Below are 19,999 nucleotides of genomic sequence, written 5' to 3'. Positions count from 1 at the left end.
AATCTGCCTGGCGTCCGGTCTTTTCCTGACCTTGACCAGGCCACTACAGTACCAACCATTCAGTTGGCATCAACATTTTCTCTGCTTTGACCCTCTTTGTTGCTCGACTTGATTTTGTCATTTATTTTACTTGCTACTTTTCTAATTTCCACTCTTAACTTTTCCCGAGGAAAGTACCCCTTCACCTGCCACCTAGTTTTTGACACTCTTCTTCCACCCCTCCTATGCCGTTGAGCAGTTGGAGCTCCACACTTCTGGCTGACTACATTCAATGACCTGTCCCACCAACAGTTTGAAAAAGGAACATTTGTCAGAGTCAGAGAGTCAGGGTACTCATGCCCCATCAAAATGCACCATGTCTAAATTATTTTGCCTGACCTAGCCTAGAAACATTCTAATATCTCACAAATCTCCAACCTTCCCTCTTGCAGTCTGCTCCCCTCCAATTCCTGTACTCAGTAGGTATGTTACAAAACCTACCTGAATCGTCATTAGGAATCTGCCCTCAGCCATGTCGGCGATTTTGGCGCTGTTTGGAGGGGGCAGGTTTTAAACGCGATTTTTACTAGGCTGTACTAATCGCACATGTTCAGCCTAGTAAATCATTAACGAAAAATCGCTGCAAGACCCGGTCGCAAAAGGTATTATTAGTTTTATAGGCCTCGATAATATAGTTCTAATAGTTTTAAAATTACTCTCTGATTCCGCAACATCTCGCAGCCCCAGGGTTTTATAAAGCAAACAATTAAAGGTATGTACCTTATTTTTACATTAAATGGGGCATATATATAACCCTATATATCAAGTTATCTATAGCGAGTAGTTCATTTTGGGCTTTTTATATCCCGCAGTATTTTTCTCGGCATTTGAGGGCACTAATCCAGCGCTATGTCAACGTTCTAAACCAGCGCGTTCCACATGAACCCACTAGAAAGCCGATTTAAATGGGCATTTATTTACAGCAATTGAACACTAAATTCCTTCCATTTGGCCTATAAATTAATGTAAATTAGATATAAAAATCATGTTATATTGTGAATTATTTGTGAATAATCTTTGGACACTTAGGCTATTTAAAAATGTTAATCTTTCCTTAAGAAATGGGCGTTTGACTATCCAAGATCACAGCTTTTTTGTAATGTCCATTGAAAATCAATAGGGAACAAGATGCTAATTTCCGAGTATGAAAATGGTCATAACTTTTTTAATACTTGAGATATGAAAGTGAATTTGGTGTCAAATTAAACTTATTGTTATGCTTTATCTGATGGGATAAATTGCAGACTTGATTTTTTTAAATCTCAAAATTTTGTAACATTGCTATACTCAGCGTGCCGCTTCAAGTACTCAAGTAACTGATATTATTTCATTTGAGCACCTGCTTTTTGAACTTTCTTGTTCTCCAAACTTTAGCTGTGGGAAAATACACTGAAAGAACTCAGCCAGTCAAGCAGCATCTGTGCAAAGTGGGAACTGTTTAACATTTTGAGTCTGCAACCCTTCCTCAGAACTGGGAAAACAGTAGAGGAGTTACAATCCTCAAAGCAGAACTGTGGGAAAGAGGGAGTGTCAGACAATAAACTATTAGGCAGATCAAGCGATAAGGAGCATGTACTGGCCATTAGCAAGTCACTCTAAGTAACAGGAAGAGATAGGAATATAAGCATAATGGGATACAGTGAAAGCAGTTTGCGAAAAATTGGAGAATTTGCTGTGAGACCAGAACAGTACAGCACTAGAACAGGCTCTTAAGCCCACAATGTCTGTGCCAAATCGGATGTCAGGACCAAATCTTTTCTGCCTGCACATAATCCATATCCCTCTATATCCATGTGCCTATGCAAGTTGCCTAAATGCCACTATCAACGCTAGCAGCACATTCCAGGCAATCGCCACCCCAGGTAAAAACACTTGCCCCACACCTTTAAATGTTGCCCTTCTCACCTTAAGGCAATGTCCTCTAATCTTTGACATATCTGTAAAGGAAACTAACAGGGAGGGAACATGCAGACACTACAGTTATACTATAGAATGTGGGAGGGACAATATGCTAATGAGGTAGTTACATATATGGTTGCATGCATAACCATCTACAATATCCATCTATGGGAAAAGGGTTCTGATAGTTTACCATGTCTATGCCCTTCACAATTTTATATACTTTTATCAGGTCTCCCCTTGTCCTCCAACTCGAAAGTTACCAAGTGCCCAGACAGAAGCTAAAATGTTGTTCTACTTACCTTGAGCTAAAGGGTCACTGAATCAAAAATGGTTTCTTTCTACAGATGCTACATGGCTATTTGAGTTCTTCCAACATGTTGGCATTTGTTTCTGTCCTGACATATATCTCTATTTGTTTCATTTGGGATCATGGCTTCCAGCTGATCACTCTCCCTGTTCAGCAACCACTGCAGCTAGAGTTATCCTTGGCACTGGTACTATATATATATATTACTCACTAACTATTGACCCAATGTCACTCTTGTTCTCACTCTTCTTCCACCCATCCTATGCCGTTGAGCTGTTGGAGCTCCACAATTGTGGCTGACTACATTCAAGGACCTGTCCCACCAACAGTCTGCAAAAGGAACATTTGTCAGGGTTCTCATGCACCACCTGCCCACCCCTGCTTATCTTCAAGTCACTCATGTACCTTTGTCACTCTGAAGCTGTAGTATGATCACATCCCCAAATAGAATCTCCATAAAATGCTCACCCTCAGATGCACTCCTACAGAACACAGAACTCCAACTGGATTCAATTCCTGTAAATGGTTGTCTGGAACATTGGAGCATGCATAACCTCCCTTATGATAGGAGAACCAAGCACCCCTGCCCTACCTCATTCTCACAAGTAACCTACAAACTGTGTCAGAAGATGCTCTCTTACTACTTACCTAACTTGCATTATTGCCAAACCCTAACTCATGACAACAACCCCCTGTGATTTCCCATTTCATCTTTTTAAACACCTAAGCAGCACTCAGTGAGCCAGCTGATTTCAATTGAAAGATTTCCATTTGGAACAAGCTTCCCATTTACAAATACATACATCCCTCCCCTCACTCCTCCAATTCTGGCCTCTTCATCATCCCATTTTTAATCACCGAATTTGTGTATAGCACCAAAAAAGAGTTCCCTAATTTTGTTTTACTTCTCTCTCTCTCTGCCTGACTTTCTTCTTTTAAGACTTCCTTAAAATCTACTTCTTTGACCAAACTCTTACAGATCCACTTTTGGCCTTACCCAGTACAGTGTTGGACCATATTATTGTGGCATTAACAGTGTTTGTTTTTGTACTGGCGGTGAAGGAGCAGTATAGTCGCAGACATCGTCAACTTTTTATGACCAGGAGTGGAATGAAAATACTGATTGATAATTGGATCCATTTTCTATTCCGCCGAACCACCACATTGAATAATGCGAATACACATTGATGGGTCTGGAATTTCTGAATTTATTTTTTGAGGTTTTAACATTTTTTATCAATTAGTGTTTGGGAAACACAACAAAATCAACATTTCAACAAAGTCTTGGGCTGAAGTCAGTTCTGCTTCACGGTGTTGCAAATTTGGTGATTTGAAATCTACCTGTCCTGCGTCAGCCGGAAGTATGAAACTTCAACTGCAAAGGAGGGGAGGCATGTGGGACCCTCACCTTTGATTGGACATGGTGCTATAAGCCAATCTGAATGCTGCTGCTTTTAAGGATAGTGGATTATATCATTAATACATGGTGCTTTATTCATGAGCTGAAGCAAGCCTGTCCAGCCGCGAGAAAATGGGTTTAGCAGCAGAAGTGATCCCATCAGTAATAGTGTCTCATTGTCTTTCTTTGCCTTAGCATCGATAGAATGGTGGAAGACATTAACTTTCCCCCACTAAATAACTTTGGTAGAACTTTATTTTCTTTCTGGAAATTGCACACCCCTTATAAACAAGCAAATAGGGATTTAGTACAGGAAAGTGGTGTTGAAATAGGGTATCCGGAGCCTTTTATCATTTGATCAGTTAAATTCAAATATTCCAAGTTTTGGGGATCTAATGAGCAAACTATCACAGACATCAGACCTGTCAGAAAAAGTATGTGGCATGAATTTTACTTGGCATTGTGTAGCTAAGTAAGAGATTGGTTCTTATCCATTTGCAAGACTTCCTGTTTGAATTTTAGAATAAACATTTTTACTTTGCTACTAATCCTCCTCAAGATGAGGACTGACTGTTTATTGAACAGAATGCTTGTATTCACATTTCTTTTTGCAGTTATATATTCCATATATGTTTCAGTATTCAGCAGTTGGTCAGGTTTAATCATTATGAAGAGCAAGTGCCACAGATTTGATGCATCCTAATATTGCTTTGGAGTTAATGAAGGTTAAGAGCACCTAACAGTTTGTAGAACTGCATTTTTAAATGACAATCATTTTTTTAATAACAAATATGTGAAGAGTCTGGTCAGTAAAATATCCTAATGTAGAAGCAGGTAACCGTGAAAGCATATAGGTTCAGAATGTCTATGGCACCTGCAAATGAATGTCAAATGGTCATTGTACAGCACAACCCTCAACCAAGTAGTTATGGCCGATCACTTGAAAACACAATAGCACAAAGGCTCAAGGTTCAGGTATTACAGTTGTGTTTATACATAGTCCTCCGATCTCAGGGCACCATAATGTTTGGGACACATGGCTTCACAGGCGTTTGTAATTGCTCAGGTGTGTTTAATTGTCTCCTAAATGCTGGTATAAGAGAGCTCTCAGCACCTAGTATTTCCATCACTTTTGGAAACTTTTATTGCTGTTTATCAATATGAGGACCAAAGTTGTGCCAATGAAAGTCAATTAAGACATTATGAGACTGAGAAACAAGAATAAAAACTGTTAGAGACATCAGCCAAACCTTAGGCTTACCAAAATCAACAGTTTGGAAGAAAGAGAGCACTGGTGAGCTTACTAATCGCAAAGGGACTGGCAGGCCAAGGAAGACCTCCACAGCTGATGACAGAAGAATTCTCTCTATAATAAAGAAAAATCCCCAAACATCTGTCCGACAGACCAGAAACACTCTTCAGGAGTCGGGTGTGGATTTGTCAATGACCACTGTCTGCAGAAGACTTCATGTACAGAAATACAGAGGCTACACTGCAACATGCAAACCACTGGTGAGCTGCAAAAATAGGATGGCTTGGCTACAGCTTGACAAGATGTACTTAAAAGAGCAACCACAGTTCTGGAAAAAGGTCTTGTGGACAGATGCGACGAAGATTAACTTATATCAGAGTGACGGCAAGAGCAAAGTATGGAGGAGAGAAGGAACTGCCCAAGATCCAAAGCATACCACCTCAACTGTGAAGCACAGTGGTGGGGGTGTTATGTCCTGGGCATGTATGGCTGTTGAAGGTACTGGCTCACTTATCTTCATTGATGATACAACTGCTGATGGTAGTAGAATAATGAATTCTTATGTGTGTGGACACATCCTATCTGCTCAAGTTCAAACAAATGCCTCAAAACATTGCCTGGCAGTTCATTCTACAGCAAGACAATGTTCCCAAACATACTGCTAAGGCGACAACGTTTTTCAAAGCTAAAAAATGGTAAATTCTTGAGTGGCCAAATCAATCACCCGCTCTGAACCCAATTGAGCATGCTGGGAAATATGGTATTTAAAAAAATATAGCACCAAGAAATCTACTTACCACATAATTTGTACGCAAACTCCATTTTTCTCTCTTTGTTTCTTAAGATATTCTTAAGATAATGGCAATCCATGTTTGAAAAACCCGCCAAGAAACTTGCGCTGCGCATGCGCAGTATGCTGCTGCACATGCGCAGTACTGCAAAGGCAGAGTTTCAGCTGCTTCAGCCCCTGGAAATTGATGGCTTGAAGCATCATTGACGGCACGTGGGCTGCACAGACCTTTGCGTGTTACATGTACTGCGGATGAAAGGCATGGACAATTATGCCTACCTAAGAGATTGATCTCTTAGGTAGGCATTATTCTCCCATGCCTTTACTATTTATATTTAATAATTACCATTTTATAATTTTAGGGTAGGCAGTGCCTGTCTTGCCTACCTTGCCTACCCTGACGGCACATGCCTGGTATACATGCAACAACACAGTTGCCGAGAATGTTTATCGCGAGTGACCTTTGACAAATCCCATGATTCCTTGCGTTTTTCGAAATACTGAACTCGCTAATAAATGGAGATCTGGAGTTGAGTTTCCTCCATGTCCTTCCATCTCCCTCCACACTGCATCCCAAATGAACAAAGTAATAATATGTTAATTTTACATAAATAATCTTTTAAATAAATGTGTTCTAATTTGTACACAATCGTAGTGTAAACGCAGAGGCAGTGTTACTGTTAACCTCTGTCAATAGTGCATGGAATTCACCATCTCAAAATGTCGACTGATATGGAGTTTCTTGGTCTTCTGATATGTTGGATGCTGTAAATCTGCCACTGAGTTTATATTTGTGTACTTTACTGAGTATGTTAGCTGAATAGAAGGCATCCCATCTTGCCCTCGTGCTTTTTAAATCTTGTCCTTGTATCTGTGCTTCATCTTTAATTTTGGTCCTTTTAGAACAAAACAAGTGACCCTAAAGGAACCAAGTAGTTAATCAGCACACGAGTGATAGTGTATTATGGAAAATTTATATTTTCTTTTGTTACATGTGCACTGATTAGAGAAATCTTTTGAAAGTAGATTCTTATAAACACCAAGTGGAAGGTTTTTTTAAAGACGCGTTTATTTTATTCATCCAGAACAAAAGGAATGTATAGGTTCAAGAATGGAACTTATTGTAGATTATCAGTTTTTATGTGGAATTGCAGTACCTGTACTAAACTTCCAATCAATCTATTGTGTTGAAGCACAAAATTAACTTCCTGAAGGTTATTTACGTATTGGGTTCTGGGGGAGATAAAGATAATAATGGGGAAAAGGGAAGAAATGAAATATGAATGGAAGTCCTTATGATTGGTTAGACAGTTTAAAACAGTCAAATCTGTGGACGGAGATCTGGAGTAAAAAATTATTTTTGTTGAAATGTAATGTTTTTTCTAAAGAAAACATATACCCTGAAAAATAGCTATCTAAAAATGCAAAGAATTTTAAATAAGGATGTTTATCAAGGAATACTAGACTTGATTCCCTGTTTTCATGTCATGGAAATATTTCCTGTAAACTAATGTATGGCACTTTTCTTAGTTCCCAGCTGTTGCTGATGGCGCTCAGCTGAGTAACTGTGGGGAAAGGGACATAATACATCAAAAAGTAGCTAAAATCCGAGCATGTTAGAAGTGTAATAAGATAGATGTATTTCAACAGCATTTTCTATTCATGGTTATTTGTGTGATGGTTAGAAGTACCAGCTCAAAACTGTTACCGTTGAGAGGTAGTGAATTTACACTGTTGTATCTGTTGTTTCGGCCACATCATGTTTGTTACTGTGAAAGGATTGAAATGCAAAGCTGTTATTGTATGTATGGCACAGGTAATCATCTACCAGTGTATATAGTCGATGTGACATGTTTGTCATGTTTATTAACAATGCAACATTCACTATTTTCTATGAAGGATAAAGTGGATATTTTAAAGCACTGGTAATTCTGTGAAAAATCTAAGACGATTGCAGTATCTTAAGCCAGTAACACATTACATCTATCAACTACTTTCATTTATATTGAAAACTGATTCACACTTACAGTGCCCTCCATAATGTTTGGGACAAAGACTCATCATTTATTTATTTCCCCCTGTACTCCACAATTTGAGATTTGCAATAGAAAAAAATCACATGTGGTTAAAGTGCACATTGCCAGATTTTATTAAAGGGTATTTTCATACATTTTGGTTTTACCATGTAGAAATTACAGCTGTGTTTATACATGGTTCCCCCCATTTCATGGCACTATAATGTTTGGAATACATGGCTTCACACGTGTTTGTAATTGCTCGGGTGTATTTAATTGCCTCCTTCATGCAGGTATAAGAATGCTCAGCACCTAGTCTTTACTTCAGTCTTTCCATCACCTTTGGAAACTTTTATTGCTGTTTATCAACATGAGGACCAAAGTTGTGCCAATGAAAGTCAAAGAAGCCATTATGAGACTAACAGTTTTATTCTTGTTTCAATGACATCAGCCAAACCTTAGGCTTACCAAAATCAACTGTTTGGAACATAATTAAGAAGAAAGAGAGCACTGGTGAGCTTACTAATTGCAAAGGGACTGGCAGGCCAAGGAAGACCACCACAGCTGATGACAGAAGAATTCTCTCTAAAAAAAGAAAAATCCCCAAACACCTGTCTGACAGATCAGACACACTCATCAGGAGCCAGGTGTGGATTTGTCAATGACCACTGTCTGCAGAAGACATCATTAACATAAATACAGAGGCTACACTGCAAGATGCAAACATAGAATGGCCAGGTTACAGTTTGCCAATAAGTACTTAAAAGAGCAACTACAGTTCTGGAAAAAGGTCTTGTGGACAGATGAGACAAAGATTCATTTATATCAGAGCGATGGCAAGAGCAAAGAATGGAGGAGAGAGGAACTGCCCAAGATCCAAAGCATACCACCTCATCTGTGAAACACGATGGTGGCGTTATGGCCTGGGCATGTATGGCTGTTGAAGGTACTGGCTCACTTATCTTTATTGATGATACAACTTATCTTCATTGATGATACTACAAAAGTATAATGAATTCTGAAGTGTATAGACACATCCTACTGCTCAAGTTCAAACAAATACCTCAAAACTCATTCTACAGCAAGCCAATGATCTCAAACATACTGCTACAGTAACAAAGGAGTTTTTTCAAAGCTAAAAAATGGTCAATTCTTGAGTGTCCAAACGCTCGATCTGAACCCAATTAAGCATGTCTTTTATATGCTGAAGAGAAAACTGAAGAGGACGAGCCCACAAAACAAACATAAGCTAAAGATGGCTGCAATACAGGCCTGGCAGAGCATCACCAGAGAAGACACCCAGCAACTGGTGATGTCCATGAATCGCAGACTTCAAGCAGTCATTGCATGCAAAGGATATGCAACAAAATACTAAACATGACTACTTTAATTTACATCACATTGCTGTGTCCCAAACATTATGGTCCCCTGAAATGGAGGGACTATGTATAAACACTGTTGTAATTCTACACGGTGAAACCAAAATGTGTAGAAATGGCCTTTATTAAAATCTGTCAATGTGTACTTTAACCACATGTGATTTTTTTTCTATTACAAATCTCAAATTGTGAAGTAAAGAGGCAAATAAATAATGATGGGTCTTTGTCCCAAACATTATAGAGGGCACTGTATGCACTAGTAAATCTCATCACACCTTGGTATTGAGCTGTCTTATAACTTCAGAAATAACACTATTGCTGGTAGTTATTTTGATTCTTATGTTGTAAACGATTACATTTTCAACATAACACTCTTATTAGATGTTTTGAAATATTGTTCAGCCTTATGTTACATAGAATGATTAGTGCAGTACAGGTCCAAAATCTGCAATCTATTTTAGAAGTTGCATTATAGTTCAGACCACAGGCATTATTTTTTAAAAACATTTACTTCTGTGGGGTAGGGCATTGCTGGCCCAACTAACATTTAGTTAATGACCATATTCTGTGGGGTCCATTAGGAAATAATGTCAAAATGTAAGTGGATTTAGGGATGTATACATTGGGATAAAAAATAAAGTATAATACATCTTTGTAATTTTATTTACCTGTATAATACATCTTTGTAATTTTAAGTTTTGTGGTTAATGCATCTTTTTGTTATGCAAAGATGCAGAATACAAGCTTTCTCCCATCTTCTTTGGAAATACTCCTGCCATATTGTGGACACCCTTATGCCACTTTAAATGTCAAAGGGTTATGTTTTGGCATTAAACTTGGAAATATAGAGTGCATAACGGAACTGTACTGTAAATTTAATATCACAATTTTGTGAATGAAGCAGGTTTATCACATACAAACGGAAACGTTTTTGTTGAACATTGGTATGGTTCTTGCAACATTTTGCACAGGTCTGCTGAGGTAAAATATTTTCCAAGGAAGATTATTTATTTTCTCAACCAATTAAGTACCTTTAAACTAACTAGAGAGGTTTGGCCGGAAGACACCCAATTTATGCTGAACTAGAAAATCAAATAACTAGGAAGGTGAATGACTGGGGTGAGGATTGTGTGAAACATAGAAACATAGAAAATAGGTGCAGGAGTAGGCCATTCGGCCCTTCGAGCCTGCACCGCCATTCAATATGATCATGGCTGATCATCCAACTCAGTATCCTGTACCTGCCTTCTCTCCATACCACCTGATCCCTTTAGCCACAAGGGCCACATCTAACTCCCTCTTAAATATAGCCAATAAACTGGCCTCAACCACCTTCTGTGGCAGAGAGTTCCAGAAGAAAGGACAGAGCATACAAATAACCAAATTAATTAACAAATAGCGAGTGGGCATGAAGAAAATGACAATGACTGGGATGGTCCATCAGATCATAGAATTATCAGCTTGTAGCTCCACTAACACTTTCCCAGTGATTGTAATTTCCCTGAGTTTTACCTTACTTTCCAGTTCTCAATTTTGCAGTTATTGCTGACATGTAACATTTTCCCTGATCACTATCATCCTCAGGAGCAAGTGTGATTGATTCTGATGAGAGCCATATGGTTAACCCTTTCCCCTCTCTTAAGGTTGCACTATGTAGTTCGGCTTGCACTATTGTGGTATGGTTCCCTCTTATAACTGCTAATTTATTGCAAATTATTTATTGTATATAATTGTGTTGTATTAATGTGCCTGTGAAGCCGCAGCAAATAATGGGCCTGTCCCACTAACGTGTCCTTGGCACGCAAATTACGCGACCTTGTGGTCGCGTGAGGCACACTGGCATCGTATGGCCGCGCGGGGCCGGTCACGCTGAGAAGCGCAGAGGGGTATGTAGTTGTGTGCGACATCGCGCGGGGCTCCAAAATTTTTGTAGCGAACAAAATCTTTGTGCGCCAATGGCCTGTCGCATAACTGACGGCCAAAGTGGGACAGGCCCAAAACCCTGGCACGACGCAACGTCTCACCTGCAACAGCAGCAGAAGCAGGCAAACGATCGCCGAACTCGGCCTGGGGCTCGGCCACTGCGGTCCGGATCCGCCCCCACTTCTACTCCCAGAGCGGGGCCAAGAAAATCGAAGATAGACACAAAATGCAGGAGTAACTCAGTGGCACCGGCAGCATCTCTGGAGAGAAGCAATGGATGACATTTCGGGTCAAGACCCTTTTTTCAGACTGAAGAAGAGTCTTGACACGAAACATCACCCATTGCTTCTCTCCAGAGATGCTCCCGGTCCCGCTGAGTTACTCCAGCATTTTGTGTCCGTCTTCAAATGACGTCACGCGCTCCAGACGGCTGTGCGGTTGAATGAAGTCGCGCGCAACCTTCGCGGGACCGTTGCGGCCAAGGTTAATTTGTGTGCCGAGGACACGTAAGTGGGACAGGCCCTTAAGAGTTTCTTTATGCATTCCTGGTACATGTTACAATTAAACACCCATGACTCATTGTAAAGTCTCTGCCTTTTCTAAATCACGATGCACTTCTTGGATTAACATTCTGCTTTAATCAACTATAATTGAACAGATGGATATACTTTGATTATATCTTTGTAGGAATCTTTTTCCATATATATTTCAAAAGTGGTTTGTTTACGGAACGGGACACAAGAGACTACAGATGCTGGAAGACCTAGACAGGATTTTTTACGGACAAACCCCCCCCCCCCCCCTTATGTCAAGTTAAACCCATTATGTCAAGTGGCTGTACAGGGCTCGCGCTTACCTTTTTTTCTCTGTTGTCAGCCGGGCAACCTAGGCAGCTTTTTAGGTTGCCAAATGACAGTTTAGGTGGTCATTCAAGACGGCTTGCATGGCACGTGCGATAATGTGCTCGGTGGAAGTGCGTAGTTACTAGTCGGAATTATGGTCAATGAAGCATTCACATATTATTTCTGCTTCAAATAAAGTCACAAACTAAACATATTCACCAATCAAGACATGATATATACTACACTGATATGCAGAAAAATTATAATACAGTATGTCAACTATTTTTACATGTTGCAATGAATGCAATTTATTATTTCTTTCCATTTCCAAACAAAAATGTGGTTGGATTGTTCAGCATATGATCAACCTGTGTCAATCAATCCTGGTCCATGGTAACATATATGCTTAACCATGCACACTACAGATTGATGCAAGCATGTTTTCTGTGAAGGTCCGAAAATTATCATGACATGGCCATAGCATGGGTTGTTATTGCTATTGGTACAGAAACACTAGCTTCCCACATAATTTATCCACAACAAAATATATAGGTTGCAAGGAAATTTCTAAAGGCATTTTATGATAATAGCTGTTAAAAAGGACTATACCCACCTGACAGGTTAAACATGACACTAACTGACAAGAGATGGCCAAAGGACACAACTGCAGCAAATGTTCTTTTGGCAATATATTTAAAGGTGTCAAAACGCCACATTATGAGAGAGAGAGAGAGAGAGAGGGGGGAGGAGGGAGAGAGAGAAAAGAGAGAGAGACACCCTCTCCCTCTCCCTCCCTCTCTGCCCCCTCCTCCCTCTCTGCCCCCTGAGATTTGTGAACATTTTCATGAATGTTAAGAAATAATGCATGAAATGTTCAGATAAGGCAATTCAGATTTCATGGGATAAATATCTATTCGAATATGTAAAAATGTTCCCGTTAGCACATCGTTTCTTCGAGTAGATGTTATCGCACACAAACAATAAATACACACACTCACACTCACACTCTCCCCCTCTCCTCCCATAGTTGAGGCTCCCAATCTGTTGCCATTCAACAAGACAGTTATGGGAGAATAAAATTTTACGCACGGCAGAATTCATCTAAATTTATTCTTCCACACTTCACCCATACCTTCAACAAGTGTTCAGTTAACTTTACTTATATTTAATGCAACACTCTGCAACTAATATTATGTTTCTTTGCAAATTTGAGCGTGAGATGAAGTTTTGAGTACTGAGTTTGCAACAATGAAACTTAGCATAATATCAGTTTTTAGCATTAAAAATGCATTGATTTAAAATACTTTTATCGCATGCTGTCTGCTGCTCATTGATTGTACATGCAAAGTGTAGTAAGCATTTTATATAGTCTTTCCTTGAATGATCATTTTGTTACCATGGTTCTCAATGAATTACCTCAGTGCTTGAGAACAATTTCACAATTTGTTGTGAACTTGTATTAATCACGGAGGTCAAGACCAGCTTGTGAATTGGCCTCAGCAAGATCCTGAGCCACGCATAGGCTGGCATGGAGTTGCGAACAGACCAAAATGTGTTGGATGGTCTGTCACCAACCCCAATTGCAGATTTTAGTTATTGTAACATAGCCCATTTTACCATGTTGACTCTCGACCATGTAATTTGAGTAGAAAAGTGGTTTTGGAGATTTTAAATGATGCATTTCTCTCTTCTCACACAATAAATTTCTCAGTCACCCTAATGACCATGCTGATGCAACTGTCATGGTCCATAAGTCACAAGATCTAGTCTGTGGTTGCTATCTTGGCTGTTTGTGTTATCCTGGGGAACTGTGTTATCTGTGTTGTCCTGGGGAACTCTCAGGCAACTCTATTGCAGCATTTGCCCGCTATCCTCTGTCTGGTGTTTCTCTTTTTTGCTGGCCAAAATCTCCTGTTATGTGTCACTGTCCCAGCAAGATGTGCATCTATTCTTGTTTGTTGGCTTAAGTCAGTCAGTGCTGATTCTGCAGGTATCGTTGAAATCCAGGGTGATTTTAATTCTTTGCGAAAAAGTTCATAAGTGATAGGAGCAGAATTAGGCCATACGACCCATCAAGTCTAATCCGCCATTCAATCATGGCTGATCTATCTTTCCCTTTTAACCCCATTCTCCTGCCTTCTCTCCATAACCCCCGACACCCGTACTAATTGAGTATCTACAGTGGCTTGCAAAAGTTTTCATACCCCTTGAACTTTTCCACATTTTGTCACGTTACAACCACAAACGTAAATGTATTTTATTGGGATTTTATGTGATAGACCAACACAAAGTGGTGCATAATTGTGAAGTGGAAGGAAAATTATACATGGTTTTCAAATTTTTTTACAAATAAAAAACTGAAAAGTGTGGCGTGCAAAAGTATTCAGCCCCCCTGAGTCAATACTTTGTAGAACCACCTTTCGCTGCAATTACAGCTGCAAGTCTTTTGGGGTATGTCTCTACCAGCTTTGCACATCTAGAGACTGAAATTTTTGCCCATTCTTCTTTGCAAAATAGCTCAAGCTCAGTCAGATTGGATGGAGAGCGTCTGTGAACAGCAATTTTCAAGTCTTGCCAGAGATTCTCAATTGGATTTAGGTCTGGACTTTGACTGGGGCATTCTAACACATGAATATGCTTTGATCTAAACCATTCCATTGTAGCTCTGGCTGTATGTTTAGGGTCGTTGTCCTGCTGGAAGGTGAACCTCCGCCCCAGTCTCAAGTCTTTTGCAGACTCTAACAGGTTTTCTTCCAAGATTGCCCAGTATTTGGCTCCATCCATCTTCCCATCAACTCTGACCAGCTTCCCTGTCCTTGCTGAAGAAAAGCATCCCCACAGCATGATGCTGCCGCCACCATGTTTCACAGTGGGGATGGTGTGTTCAGGGTGATGTGCAGTGTTAGTTTTCCGCCACACATAGCGTTTTGCATTTAGGTCAAAAACTTCAATTTTGGTCTCATCTGACCAGAGCACCTTCCTCCACATGTTTGCTGTGTCCCCCACATGGCTTGTGGCAAACTGCAAACGGGACTTCTTATGGCTTTTTTTCAACAATGGCTTTCTTCTTGCCACTCTTCCATAAAGCCCCGATTTGTGGAGTGCACGACTATAGTTGTCCTGTGGACAGATTCTCCCACCTGAGCTGTGGATCTCTACAACTCCTCCAGAGTTACCATGGGCCTCTTGGCTGCTTCTCTGATCAATGCTCTCCTTGCCCGGCCTGTCAGTTAGGTGGACGGCCATGTCTTGGTAGGTTTGCAGTTGTGCCATACTCTTTCCATTTTCGGATGATGGATTGAACAGTGCTCCGTGAGATGTTCAAAGCTTGGGATATTTTTTTACAACCTAACCCTGCTTTAAACTTCTCCACAACTTTATCCCTGACCTGTCTGGTGTGTTCCTTGGGCTTCATGATGCTGGTTGTTCACTAATGTTCTCTAACAAACCTCTGAGGCCTTCACAGAACAGCTAAAGGGGGCTGAATACTTTTGCATGCCACACTTTTCTGTTTTTTATTTGTAAAAAAAATTGAAAACCATGTATAATTTTCCTTCCACTTCACAATTATGCGCCACTTTGTGTTGGTCTATCACATAAAAACCCAATAAAATACATTTACGTTTGTGGTTGTAACGTGACAAAATGTGGAAAAGTTCAAGGGGTATGAATAATTTTGCAAGCCACTGTATCTACCTTTCTACCTATCTGTGCCTTAAAAATAAAAGAGCTTGGCATATTAGGCAGGAACACTTTATGATTCTATGATAATTAGCACTACTTTGGTGGTGTTACAGTGGTTAAATTAATTAACCAACAACCCAAAGACACTAGCGTTACTCAGCACTGCAGGAGCACGTGGGACCATAACACACAGTGTGATGGATCAAGACCATTCTCTGTTAATTGTGTTGTGAAAAAGATATCTGGTAGCACATATTCAGAGTTTGCGCTATATGGAGTTTGCGCAGACTCTCTGTGACCACGTGCTTCACCCAGGTGCTTCAGCTTCTTCCCACATTCCACAAATGTGCAGGTTTGTCGGTTAGTTGGCCACGCTAAATTGCCGGTGCAGATGAGTGGTAGAATCTGATGGTTGATGGGAATTTGTGAAGAGTTAAATGAGTTTAATAATTGGTGTTTGATGGTCAGAGCAGATTCCGTGTGTCAAAGGCCTACTTCCATCCTATTTCCGCCTGCCTTGCTTTTGGAGATTAATATTAACAGTGTGATAAAGTGACACGTTAACAATTAACTGCTTTCTAAAGCACCGATACTGGTCATCGAGAGGGAGAAAACGTCCAAAAATGGTTGTGACTATTGAGGGTCAATCATCCCAGTTCAGGTCTTCGGCAGAGTTCTTCTGTTCTAAGCCCAACCATCTCAAGCTGCTTCATCAAAGACCCTTTGTCAATCATAAAGTCAAAGAAGATATTTGTCGATGATTGTAGAGTTTAGTGTCATTCTCAATTGCTTAGAAAATGATGTGGTCCACGTTTGCTAGAGGTAGATGTTCAGACAGGGCTGATGATTAACAAGTAAGTTTGTGCCGTACTTACCCTGCCAGGTAAACACCAGGATCACCTGACTCATTCAAATGGAACTGATATGCTGCAATGATGAGAACTATATTCTGAATTCTGTATCTTCCCCATTGCTCTATTTATTGCACTTGAGTGACTTATATTTTTGTATAGTATTATTCGATCTGCTTGGATAGCATGCAAAGCAAAGCTTTTCACTGAACCTCAGTATATGAGACAATAATGAACCTTAACCTAATGCCAAGTAAATATCAGGATCACTCAACCCATACAATGGCAGGTAACTAACAGAATTAGACTGCTGGGGACTTTGAGAAAGTCTGGGATGAATACCAGGATTGATTTTTCCCTCCCTGACCCAGAGGCATCAAGCTGGTTATAGCTCTGTCCCAATTTTCCCAGCAGAATCATGATAACTAAAAGTAAAACATTTGAAGGTAGACAATAATGCTGGAGACTCTCAGCGGGTGAGGCAGCATCTGTGGAGCGAAGGAATAGGTGACGTTTCGGGTCGAGACCTTCTTCAAGGTGATGTGTGGTGTGCGGGGGGGGGAAGAAACAAGGAAGAGGCAAAGACAGTAGGCTGTGGGAGAGCTAGGATGGGGAGGGGAAGGAGGGAGAAAGCAAGGACTACCTGAAATTGGAGAACTCAATGTACATACCGCTGGGGTGTAAACTGCCCAAGCGAAATATGAGGTGCTGCTCCTCCAATTTGCGGTGGGACAATCAACGACAATCTTAAGTAAAACATTTGAAGTCAGTTATCTGAAATTTATGTAGCATATTGTTGAATTGTCTTGCTTCAGCCAAGACTACAATTTATCGAACACTTGACATGACCAAGGTTAAAATATGGTGACCGCCTTGGCCTACACGATTAACCGATTGCCAAACATTTTAACTCCCCGACACACTCTCACACTGACCTTTCTGTCGTGGGCCTCCTCCATTGTCAGAGTGAGGCCACAAGCAAATTGGAGGAACAGCATCTCCTATGTCGCTTGGGCAGCTTACAACCCAGCAGCATGAAAATTGATTTCTCTACCTTCAAGTAACCTTTGCATTCCCTCTCTCTCCATTCCTCCCCTACTCTGTTCTAGCTAATTTCACCGTTTGTATTCCTTCGTTATCACCTCGTCCCCAGCCAACAATGGACCATTGTGGGCTCCACTTTTCCCAAGTCATTGATGCAGGCTCTGCTTTGATCTGTATCTTCCCATACCTCCAGTATCCCCCTCCCTTACTCTTAGTCTGGTGAAGGGTCACAATCCGAAACGTCACCTATTCCTTTTCTCCAGAGATGCTGCCTGACCTTCTGAGTTGATATGACCACTCCTATTGACTTGTCTTACTCAGTAGCAGAAGGAACTTATTAACCCATCCTTTGGTGACTCTGAAAATAAAAAAAACACAGCCAAACACCACAGCACCATGAGGATTGTGACCTCGGTACACATGACAATAATAAACTAAACTAAAGATGTTGATGCAAGTTAATTTTGAACGGTTTACATGTTGTTATGATATGGATTCCTCTTTATTACATGACACAGTTTTGAAATTCTGTCCTTTTGTTTCTAACTGAAATAATAAAAATGTCAACTGAATTATATTTCTGGAGTGATCCAAAACATATTGACTAGAATAACCAGGTTAACCTTTTTATTGCAGATGGGAATATCAGGTAATACAAGCCTATTCGGACAAGGATATGGTCAAGCAGGTGGACAGCAGTTAGGCGCTACAGGGGTTGGACCTCAATTGCAAAACAAAAGTGGCCTTTCGAATAGTCTGCCTCCATTTCCAGCTGATTTAAAGGGTACTCAAGTTACAAATGTGCCGAACATGGTAAGCATTGTGCTACTGTTGTTTATTACAAACAATTGAACTGTTCCTAAAATTGAATCTTATGCTTAGAGTGATGATTGTTTGAAGGTCTCCAGTGAGCTAAAGAGCGGTCCTGACCTTCCATCTCTCTCATTGGAGTCCTTCGAACTATCTTCAATCAGACTTTATTGGACTTGCACTAAAGTTATGACCTTCATCTTTATCTGTATACTGTGGATGGCTTGATAGTATTGGGAAAGGGGGAGATGCAGCGAGACCTGGGTGTCATGGTACACCAGTCATTGAAGGTAGGCATGCAGGTGCAGCAGGCAGTAAAGAAAGCGAATGGTATGTTAGCTTTCATTGCTAAAGGATTTGAGTATAGGAGCAGAGAGGTTCTACTGCAGTTGTACAGGGTCTTGGTGAGACCACACCTGGAGTATTGCGTACAGTTTTGGTCTCCAAATCTGAGGAAGGACATTATTGCCATAGAGGGAGTGCAGAGACGGTTCACCAGACTGATTCCAGGGGTGTCAGGACTGTCTTATGAAGAAAGACTGGATAGACTTGGTTTATACTCTCTAGAATTTAGGAGATTGAGAGGGGATCTTATAGAAACTTACAAAATTCTTAAGGGGTTGGACAGGCTAGATGCAGGAAGATTGTTCCCGATGTTAGGGAAGTCCAGGACAAGGGGTCACAGCTTAAGGTTAAAGGGGAAATCCTTTAAAACCGAGATGAGAAGAACTTTTTTCACACAGAGAGTGGTGAATCTCTGGAACTCTCTGCCACAGAGGGTACTTGAGGCCAGTTCATTGGCTATATTTAAGAGGGAGTTAGATGTGGCCCTTGTGGCTAAGGGGATCAGGGGGTATGGAGAGAAGGCAGGTACGGGATACTGAGTTCGATGATCAGCCATGATCATATTGAATGGCGGTGCAGGCTCGAAGGGCCGAATGGCCTACTCCTGCACCTAATTTCTATGTTTCTATGTTTCTATGTAAAGTCTTTTAGCTGACTAAATAACACACAACCAAAAGCTTTTCACTTTATCTCGGTACACGTAACAATAATAAACTAAACTTATTGCTTTTAAAGCTGAGACCCGGATTCAATCCTTACCTCGGGTGCTCTCCGTGTGGAATTTGTACGCTCTCCCTGTGACCGTGTGGGTGCTACTGTTTCCTCCCACATTCCAAAGACGTGTGGGTTTGTAGGTAAATTGGCCTCAGTAAATTGCCCCGGGTGTGTAGGAAGTGGACAATATAGAACTAGTGTGGGTAGACAAAAGTGCTGGACAAACTCAGCGGGTATCAAATAGTCAACGTTTCGTGCCGAAACCCTTCTTCAGACTGAAGACCTTCGGTTTTCCAGCTCCTGCAGTTCCTTCTTGAACATAGAACTAGTGTGAATGGTTGATCGATGGTCGTCATGGACTCGGTGTGCTGAAGGGCCTGTTTCCATGCTATATCTTTAAAAATACGTATTTCACCAGTGCATAAAGGCTGATAATGCATTGCATTTTGCTGATGTTAATAATGCTCTTTTTCAGATGTTTAATTAAATTATTATTAAAAGGGGGTGGGATTTGCCAACTACCTAAATTGCATTATCTTCCAGCTGTGTTTCAGTTACTGTCAAAGGGATGAGAGGAAAACATGTTTAACATTTCTTGCCTTGATTACACTAAATTAGGGAAGGTGGCTTTACTTGGTTTGAATGACTTGCCAACCCGAGAGAAAAGTTTATGATTCACTCGGTCTTTTTCCCCAGGGTAGAT

The 19,999-nt window shown here is 40.6% G+C and overlaps 1 protein-coding gene across 2 annotated transcripts in view; it reads left to right on the top strand.

The window, feature by feature from the left end:
* LOC129706899 (CREB-binding protein-like) overlaps nt 1-19,999 on the top strand; it is a 126,724-nt gene that overhangs the window by 13,136 nt on the left and 93,589 nt on the right. For both annotated transcript variants that reach the window (XM_055651526.1, XM_055651525.1), the window contains exon 3: nt 18,064-18,240. In XM_055651526.1, coding sequence (XP_055507501.1) covers nt 18,064-18,240 — 177 coding nt within the window. The remainder of the gene's footprint in view (nt 1-18,063; nt 18,241-19,999) is intronic.

Source organism: Leucoraja erinacea, chromosome 20 (genome assembly GCF_028641065.1).
Source record: "Leucoraja erinacea ecotype New England chromosome 20, Leri_hhj_1, whole genome shotgun sequence".
Taxonomy (NCBI): Eukaryota; Metazoa; Chordata; class Chondrichthyes; order Rajiformes; family Rajidae; genus Leucoraja; species Leucoraja erinaceus.
This window is presented reverse-complemented; position numbering and strand designations above follow the sequence as displayed.